Here is a 10,120-nt window from a genome sequence, read left to right as displayed (position 1 = left end):
CATAGAGCAGTTTTGTTCCTAACGCACATATTTTATACTCCAAGCAATAAAACTCCTTGAACTAACACAATATTTTTTTACAAGTGCAGGTGTACATCCATAAATTAATTTGTCCAAAACATTCTGAATAGTCATTGGACAGAATGCTAAGGGAAAAACCTCAGAGTACAAACCTGTACATGAATCTTTCCAGCCTCCCTCTGCTATTCAGAAGATACTTCTATCCCCTCCCAATTTCCACATCCATAAAATAGGTTGCACTGCATACATACTAATTTCATACGTGCTAGAAAAGGATCATTAAAAAGCACCACCACTCTTTGTGTTTACCAAACAAGTGTTTTTGCTTTAGTCTGTTCCCGCCTTAAATGAAGTATTTCCTATTCACCTTAGTAATTAGAGCAGAAGGATGTAGTGAATGAAGTGCCTCATTATCAAGTTTGCATCCACAGTCTCTGCAGAATGGCTACCATGCCGGCTATTTTTCATAGCTGTCTGCTTTTGCTTGTAATGGGCCATTGTTAACCCTAAATGATCCTGACATTCAATTCTCCATCAGACAATCAGGTCCAGCCGGCAGATTTAGTTCACTAGTCAACAGAGACTTTCAGTTGTCATGTTCCTCTGTGTTCTCATTAGCCCTTGTTCGACTGTGATCCATCCCCTACTGCCTTCTGAATTAAGTGATGCTACAAATACACTTACTGTGTTTTATGATGTCTGTTCCTCAAATTATTTTAAGGAAAAAACTAAATGCAATCTGATGGCTATTGGGAAACACAGGAAAAATATGCCACCCATTCTTTTCTGTTTTGTTGATTTATGCATTGTTCTCGATGTCTCGGCCATATCATAAAAATGTAATGGGGACTGTATGTTGTAACCACAGGCACAAAAATTCTAAAATCACCAGAACAATGAAAGACCTACTATGCTGTTATCACCAGGCAGTTATAAATATCTAATATTTACTCTTTTTTTAAACAAGGTTTTATCTGCTTTGTTTCAGCAATGAACTTGTATCACCCTCTAAAGACTCCTCAAACTGACTTTTATAACTCTTGTATTTTAATTCATGGCTCAGGGAGCAACTTTGCAGGGCACTCATGTTTTCGGATACTTAATGTAGCTCTTCAACTAAAAAAAAAAGAAGGAAAATTTTCAGTAGGTAATCTGAATCCTTCCAGAATTCTTTTCTTCCACTGAAATTTAAGTCCTTTAAATACTTGGACAACTTTCAGCAGACATATACAATGCTCATTTTAAAGTGATTTTAAGAAATATGTAGGTTGCATTAACACAGAAACAAGAAGCATTACATAAATTTTAATTTAAAAACTTATTTTTTTAAACCATTACCGTAAACCAAACTGTTTAAAAGTTTTATCCTTTCTTCTAAGTTTAAAATCCCAACAGCAATGTCTGAACAATAAGGAATCTACTAACACTGAAGAGAAAAGCAGTTTTTCTTAAAATGAACATATCAGCCATATTTCTGAACATAAGGTAAAAACTGTCTTTGCCATTATGCCACGTTAATAATTTGTTAAGAGATTTTAGACTGAAGGTTCTAATTTTAACACTGAAGGATGTTATTTTTTTTTTTTTTTTTATAAATTTCAGATCTTTTTGTTTCATTTTGTGTTAAATGAATGCAGAAAACTCTAGTACCACAGTGACATGGTATAAGGAATAGAAGTCACTAACCAACCATGTGGTAGGGAGGAAAAAAATTATAAAAACAAAACAAAAGCTACTGCAATTACAAGAAAACATTATGAAAAGTTTATTTTCAACTCCCTGCATTTTCATGTTTGGCTCTTATCTGATTCCTTCTGTTTAATTGTTATTTGGAACTGTTCCTTGGAAGACACTACTGCTGCCTCTCCTCTCAATTTGGAAAGTGTGGCAAAGCAGCTCTATTCAGCTTCAGAGCAGTGAACATAATTGGAGCCCTAGTTCGCAAGCATGAAAGGAGGTGCTGTGCCTTTGATTAGAACTACCATCTCTCTCTGGTGTTTATCTGAAGTGTTATTTCTGCCTTCAGTGTCCACAATGCCAAATTAACATTTTACAATGCTTTCCAATGAGCTCCCAGATCTTGGCTACCGCTCAGCTCTCCCTGACGTGGATGGAGCCTCATGCCATGCTCTGCCCTTACTTTAAATGCGATCCAGGACAGTTTAAGAAACATAAGTTGACATTTTTCTCTTTTATAAAATCTTTAAATCCCACATGTCACACAGAACAATGAATTGGAATATATCACAAAAGCAGACAGATAAGAGGCTAGGAACCTTCCTAGAATCGGGCAGTCCCAGGATTAAGGTAATTTTACACCACCTCCGACTGGGGAAAGAGACATAAGCCTCCAGTACACATATGCAAGCCCCATTTAGGGCAGGACTCCACACACATGCTCTAGGCAAAGAAAAACTAGGACTGTTAGCAAAGAACAATTACCAGTGGGGCAAAAAAGAGTATCTGCTGCAGTGCTTTACTCAAAAGAAACAAGTTTACAGATTCTTCTGGCTTTAAAACATGGGCAGGGAAGATATTACAATATATAGCAACTGGTCCTCTGCATCTGGGTGCATTTCACACATCAGTGCCCAACACTGTTATTCTCACTTCTTTTTTTAATGGAATCAAGTGCCCTGTCTACTAAATAAGGGCTTTCTAATTTTATGTTATTTATTGCTTCAGAGGGGGAGGAGGAAGAATTTCCTAGCAGAGTAAAAATAAACTGGACATCATCAGCCAGAAAAAACACTAACCGATAGAAAGTGTTTTGTTTAATATAAAACATAAATTATTTAGCACTGTAGATAATTAGTGAAGTAATTAGTAAAAGTTCACAACATAATACTCAAGTAAAAAAATAGATTAATGACACTTACAAGTGAATAAGGACTACAAGTAAAACAAACAGCACAGTTGGATATGAAATATTTCATTCAGACGAAAGAAAGTATATTTGGCAAGACTGCTGCCAAAGCAGCCAGGAGCTCTGACAAAACTGCAATGCATCTTTATTATGTGCAAAAAACCTCATTTGAAAAATATAACTGCCTGGAATTTGCAACACTTATTTACATTGGTAAGCATGAGTAGTCCCACAGTGTAGTTGCATAGGTAGTTACTCAACAATTTGCTTCAGAGCTGCAAAATGCAGTCCAAGTGAATATCTGATGTCAGGAAAATATTTTTAAAAAGCTTATGTTTTCAGGTACACTGCAACGCCAGCGTTCCTTTGTAATTTTACCATTCTGAACACTCCTCTATTTTACTTACAACACATTTTAAAATGCTAATTTAATAACTTATGTAGTAGTTAGGCTTGTTTTGCTCTACATCACACTTTTTCACTTGATTCTCTGCTCCCAACGGATTGATCTACAGAAATGCCTAAGCTAAGGTGTAATCAGATATTAAATTGGTTAACATTGTATTTGACAGTTTCAAATTTTACCAGTCCAGTGAGGAGCTGAACATGCAACTTCTGTTGATTTCAAGGAACCCAAGGCAAAAGTCTTCCAAACTAGGTTTACACCATTGGTTAAGTCACAACTGGTGCCATTTTGCATATTTTAATATTTTAATTTTTTTTGTTTATTGTTAATCCTTGAAGTGAGATCATAGTTGCAGCCTTCAATGTGTATACTGAATATCACACCAGTATTTGGAATTAAGTTATGACTGTATGTCATAGCGTTCAGGCTCAAAGGCAGTATTTGTCTTTCCGTTTGTGCTTAAATTTGAGCCTCTCACTGCCTTTTTCTTCTTCTTCAGTTTCACCCCATGGGCTGTAGGTTCATTTTCAACACCGTTAGCTGTAACTGATGATACGGGAGTATCGAGACTCATTAAGTTGTGCTGATTTTCCCTCTCGTTCCTCTGTATCCTTTTCTTTGCACCTCTAGAGGAAGGTGGATATAAAAAGAGTAAAAGAAACACAAAGTTAGTCCAAATTTAGAGCTTTTTCCACTCACAGCTGATGTGTTAGAGGAATTGTCTGCCTCTCCCCCTTGAGTACAATGCTGAAACAACTACAAAAACTACCGTTCTGCAGCAGAACAAAGACTGAAAAACCAGGAAGACAAAATATGAGACCACTCCACTAGTCTACTTTTTAACATAACATAGCATTGCTTTGAAAAGAACTTCTCATGATTGTAAAAATCAGCTAGTCTTGATCAATAGTCAACAGATATAATTAAAAAGTACAAATTACCAGTCTCCTCCTCTCATAAAAGAGCCACTGCATTTTTTTTTTATTTCCTAACCTCAAACACTAAAATACTTGCAATTAAAGAAAGCTTCCTGGTTTATTTATTCAACAAGAATAAGACAGGCAGGCAAAGTGCATGGATTAGTTTTTCCATTTTAATTTACCTGAACTATGACAGATTTACAGAATCAGAAATCACTTTAATGTCTATTTATGCTTATCAGACTTCATACAATGCCAAAAGCATCAGTCAAGCTCCTGTATCTTTCCCAGTCAGTGCCTTTAACAAGGGAATTAGACTGGTCTTGCAGATGATGCCAGGGGTTATGCAGATGTTACACCACTTCTACCCTGAATTCCCACTCTTGGCAGAAGTCGTAACTTTATTTAACTGTAAATACGTAATAACACTTTGACTGTAACCTTTCAAGAGCAGGTACTGTCTTTGTTCAAAATTTGTATTGTGCCTAGCACAAGGTCTTTGTTTGTGAAGAGAACTGTTATGTTGAATGCTGCTGAAACACATAAGCGAGTGGATGAATGAAGACTAAAGAATGTAATGAGATATGTGCAGTTTCCCCAAAAAGGGTGCTGCAAAAGCATTACTGTTGGTGATATTGTCCTAATGTAATCGTATTTTATAGATGAAAATGTTTACATCAGCCTTGATAATGGACTGATGACTGCCTAAAATTTGAATTTTTTTTTAAGCTAAATTGTGTATTCATGACTACATGAATTGCTGCAGCTCTAATACTGGAACAGCCTGAAGGAAAACATTCTGGAGTTCAAGACTCTCTGTGTTAGGATTCCTGGAATAATTTGAGAAGTACTGCTGCATGAGAAAACCAGGGTACAAAATCATAATTAATCAGTAATAAGTACCAATCTACCAAACTGAGTGTTCAGCTGGGTCTGATGTGTAATCACTTGTAAATTTATGCAGAGAGCACTATCTAGTGTAGCTCAACAAAACTGTACAATGGGAATATATCTTAGGAGATAATGTCTGTACTGACAAATAGTAGCTAATCATTAATATTTGAAGGATGAGGCTACTATGCAGAATTTCAGTGTAAAGCTACTCAAATTTTGAGAAGTAGTTTTCATCTTTTTATAATTTGAACATCAGATGTGATGACGTATCAAAACCTTGAGATACTTTGATAAAAACGTTAGCATGCTTAGCATGTATTATGTGGACATTTCTCTATTTCTTCTAGAGTCTGCAGAAGATAGGTTAACTGCTTTGCTAAGATAAAAATCTACTACCACCTTGGATAAAATTTGTTTTCCTATTGCAAAACCGTAATTTCCATCCAGACAGACATGTCATAAGGGCTTGCCATTCACTTTCCTTTACAGCAGGTATTGTGGCCATAATGAATACTGTTCTAGTAGGCAAAACAGCAAACATTCATTTGGAGCCTCAAAGAAAGGTATATTAAGTCGTGCAGGTGCTAACAGTTTCACTTCTCCATACTGAAAGTGCGTACTTGGCAATCACATGTCACTTGATTCTTATGAAGTTTATTTACTGCATAATTCCTACTATATACTAGAATGTGTCATGGATATTAAGTGTATTTTCACAGAAAAAGGAAGATAACAGAATGTTTTAGGGGGAGCAACTATTTAAGTACAGATTGAACTGGACCTCAAGTCATGTTGATATTGCTTTTAGATGCTAAAATAGAAAACTTTTCCAGTTAAGATCACAACACTTGCATGCGCATCTGTTTTTAAGGTTATTTCAAGACACATCAACTGCAGTGAACAAGAAAACTACAGTTCTGTCACAAGCCCTTTCAGGTACAAAGAAGTGAGAGTTTTCATGAAAAATATGCAGCCATGTTTCTGAAATGTTTTATTATCTAATCTGTACTATATAGATAGCCTATGAACAGAAATATGGCACAGTCTTTCAAACTACTGGCATCAGAAATACCAGATCCTTCTCTCTTCTAGCTCTCAAAAGGCAAAAACTTGTAATCTCTTCTGAAAAGAACTTGGTATGTGCCGTCACTGCTATGATTACAAAGACAAGTGAATCACATTTCGTTATGTTCTAATTCATGGAAGAGCTTGCAAAGTACATACTTGCAGTACATATCTGACATTACTCAGATTTGCATTCTGATCTTAAAACATGCAGTGACAACTGCCCTCTCCATGTCAGAAAAAACACAAGCACTGGGGACAAATGCAGCAAAAACGTAATAAAGCCTAGAACATCCTGTACATAGAAGGAAAATGCAGCGCTGTGTAGTACTGACATGTCTATCTTCTTCCCTTTCAAATTAGCTCTCCCCCAACAAGGTATAGTGTCAAACGCTACCTCATGACATCTTTCACTAGTGATCAGGTATAAATGGCTCAGTACTCTGAAAGCTTGTGAATGATGCTCTGCAACACTACTCTTTTGCCCAGATGGGACAGCAATGACATGAAGCATGACTTCAGACTGGCATCCACATGATGCTCCTGCTCCCTATAGTTCCAGAGGAGGGAGTACATTCCAGGGACCCGGGCACGTAGGTGTCTTCTCTCACCTTTTTGAAATGTAGCTGAAGTGGGTTTGGGGCACTGTTTCTTCAGCATGACACTTCAGTGTGACCTCTTCTCAGGACAGCTTTAGTTTCCATTAAAATGGTTATTTCACATTTGACATGACTCAAAATTCTTGAATTTGATTTATTGATTTGTGATTCCGCATTTTAAATCTGTGGTCCCACATTCTTCAGTGGATGCCCTAGAAAGGTCACTCAAAATAATTGTTTCCTGAAGTTCTATGAATGGAGTTGAGTCATACAAAATTTTTGATACTGGCTTCTAACAGACTGTATCAACCGTCACATGTAACTGTGCTTTAAAAGTATCTCCTTCTTTAATGTACGTCCTATCAGAATAGTTATGCCCAAAATTCAACGCTCAATTCTGTCAATGTGTAGTTATACAGACCATTCCTCATCATACATAAGGGTTAAACTTTCCACTCACAATTTATTTTCAAATCTAGATACAGCTGGAGATAGAAAATTAAGATTTAAAGATAAGTTAAATTTAGATATGTATCTGCATCTACACTGTATGTGCACAGATTATTTATATGGGGAAGGGACCAGTCTGGAAAATGATCAGTGAAATAACTGCTTAGATGACAGATACCTGTAATGGCAAACACAGGAAGTATTTTCAGATGTATTTTTTGAAGTATAAATGGTTGCAATAGCTAAAGATATTGTGGAAGCTCTTGTTCAAAATATTGAGATCATATCTGCTTACAGCTTTCACGCAACGAATACACACAATTTTTAAAAAATGCAAGTGTCACAATTAAAGATGCCAGCTTGCACCTTCTTGGTATGTGACAACCTTCTGCAATTTATATTAATTAATTTTTAGAGGGTACAAAAACAGTTTGCAGTTTGTAGCAACAAAGCCTAATACATAGCTAAAGGATGCCACAGGGCAATCCCATACTCCTGAGCTTTGACTCTGATGTACATTACAGTCCTTGCTCTTTTGGGGGGGGAGAAGGTGTGTGTATGCATATGTGTGTGTATACATATATGCAAACTGTTATTTCCTTCACATTTCAGGTGGGAAGCACTTTCTGAATGATTATCGTAAAGCTAACTTGTTTTGCTTGCTAGAACAAAATAGCCCTTCCAACATTTCTCACAGTTTTCTAACAGCAGTTGTAGAAATAGCACTGCAAATTGTTTTAAGTATTTCTTGCTTACTGTGTTGCAGGTGAGTCTCTATCTGTGTCATGCTCCGAGCTAAATTTTAGGTCCCCTGACTTACTCGTGACTGGTGACATCTGTAAAAGAAAAAAAAAAAGAAAAAAGCAGGAAGGTAAAAAGAAGACAGACAATGGGGCCAACACACGTACATAGAAAACCCACCAGCTTCCTGAATAAGGAGAGAATATACCTCGTTTGAAAAAGAATGTCTATCAGCCATAAAATGTTAACTCCTATGTGGTTACAAACAAGGAAACAGTACCCTGCTTTAAAAAAAAAACCATCATCATCAAACTACTTGCAAATAAAAGAAAGTTTTCGGGTATGTGTAGAAACAAGAGGTTATGAATCTGCTTGAAGTAAGCTTAAAATACACATGGTCTGTAAAGAATTAAGTTATTTCTGCTACTGCATGAGTAAAGAGAGAATGCTAAAAAGTCATCTTATTGCATAGTTTTACCATGAGAATCCTGCCTCTGTTTCAACCCTGCAAGTTTCAGTCAAAAGCAGTTCAAATCACTCCAGGTTCCTTTATATTTCAGGGATAAAACATACCAACCAACCAAACCTGGAAGAGTTTAAGTAAATTCTCTAATTTCCAATCTAATTAGTGCGTCTCTATGCAACTCACTCCCTGTATAAACAAACCTCTTCTAATTCTAACAAGTCTCATAGTTACTGCAAGAATTCCCGTAAGGAAATGTGAGTGCACTTCCTGAGTTTACTGTCTTCAGGGACAGCTTATTTTCTCTACCTTCTTCCAGGCTGTTCACAAGTACCTGGTAACTACCCATGTAGTTTCATTTTCAAGGAGGGCAGACGCCAACGCAACTGATAGGCCTTACGTCTCACTCAAAATTTGCTCTTCTGGAACTAGGCATAGACTACACATCCAGCCAGGAACTTCAGTCCTCCAGAGCACCACAAGCAAGGAGAAAAGCTGTGGAAAGCAGTGCAGCACACTGTAGGTTCAGACCTAGTATCACAATCCTGTCAGTGAAAAACTGTTGTGGACCTCTACTTCAGGTTGACAGGACAGGACTCTGTAAGAGTCCGTTTGGTACTGCATGCATGGAAAATAACCCAGAAGTTATATCCAGGCAGGCATTGTAAGAATGGGGACCGGTTCCTATGCAGATCTTGGAAAGCTGGAGGAAAAGTCTCTTTCAGGATACTGGAGCCCTAGGCCAGAGAAGGGAGGGAGAGATTAGATCTGGTACTTCCCCCAAAATAAGATTTTTTTCTGGAAGTAAAGGAGAAGAATGGGCTTGAAACTAACTCAACCCTCAAAACTTGGCCCACGTTTCTGATTTTTTTAAGACTGCTGAATTTCAGATTCATAGCCAGCCTAAAGCAAAACCTACTACATTGTTTCTGAATTTCTCATATATCCCTGGTGTTAAAAAGATCAGCCCATGCAGTTCTGCCAAGAACAGAGGTACTCATCTGCTTGTGAATAAGATGTTTAATGTTCTGCTATCAGCCTGAATTGCTCCAGGAAACAGCCAGTTACTGACATTACTGTCACTTAAAACCCCAGTTAAAAATGAGCAGTATTAGGAAGGGAGTATCATTCAACAGCTCTGGAGTGCCTAACAACAATACAGCATCTAGAAAAGTAACCACAAAGTCAACACAAGCTTTCTGGAAGCAACAGAGAAGAAAAAAGTTACAGTTCTTGACCCTCTAGTCTGCCAATTGTTCATTTCATTTTGCGTGACCTCACAGGCAAGGTGTACCATGGTTCTTCCGTATTTAACTTAAACAGAGAGAAAATAGAGGGTTGCTTCATGGCAGTTCTTTTTATCACTTAAGCATTAGTTTTGGTATTTTAAAATGGAACAAAAATGCTTTCTTTTCAGGCACTAAGCTTGTCCATCACAGATTTCAAAGCCCTAATGAATAAAACTTAACATTCCCCTGTAAAGTACTATTGTCCAATTTTAATTTGGGATGAAGTGAGGCACAGATGAAAATTGTCTTGGCACACAGAAATGAAGACCATATTGGAACCAGAACCCGTATCTCCCAAACCTCAGTTTCAGGCCTTGAACAGTTTAATTACTTTCTTAAACTCTAAATGCAATTAATTAAAAAAACCATATAGTCAATGTTAGTAGTTGAATGAAATTTGAACTTT

General features: G+C 37.0%; 1 protein-coding gene across 2 annotated transcripts in view; it reads right to left on the bottom strand.

The window, feature by feature from the left end:
- Positions 1-3,687: 3,687 nt before the first annotated feature.
- The window catches only part of AHI1 (Abelson helper integration site 1), a 97,404-nt gene continuing 90,971 nt past the window's right edge, over positions 3,688-10,120 (bottom strand). For both annotated transcript variants that reach the window (XM_010574651.1, XM_010574652.1), the window contains 2 exons: positions 7,978-8,057; positions 3,688-3,919 (listed from right to left, as the gene is read on the bottom strand). In XM_010574651.1, coding sequence (XP_010572953.1) covers positions 3,694-3,919; positions 7,978-8,057 — 306 coding nt within the window. In that variant the 3' untranslated portion in view covers positions 3,688-3,693. The remainder of the gene's footprint in view (positions 3,920-7,977; positions 8,058-10,120) is intronic.

The sequence above is a fragment of the Haliaeetus leucocephalus genome, unplaced genomic scaffold (assembly GCF_000737465.1).
Source record: "Haliaeetus leucocephalus isolate CR32 unplaced genomic scaffold, Haliaeetus_leucocephalus-4.0 Scaffold450, whole genome shotgun sequence".
Lineage (NCBI taxonomy): Eukaryota > Metazoa > Chordata > Aves > Accipitriformes > Accipitridae > Haliaeetus > Haliaeetus leucocephalus.
The sequence above is the reverse complement of the archived record's forward strand: the minus strand, read 5'-3'. Positions and strand labels throughout refer to the sequence as shown.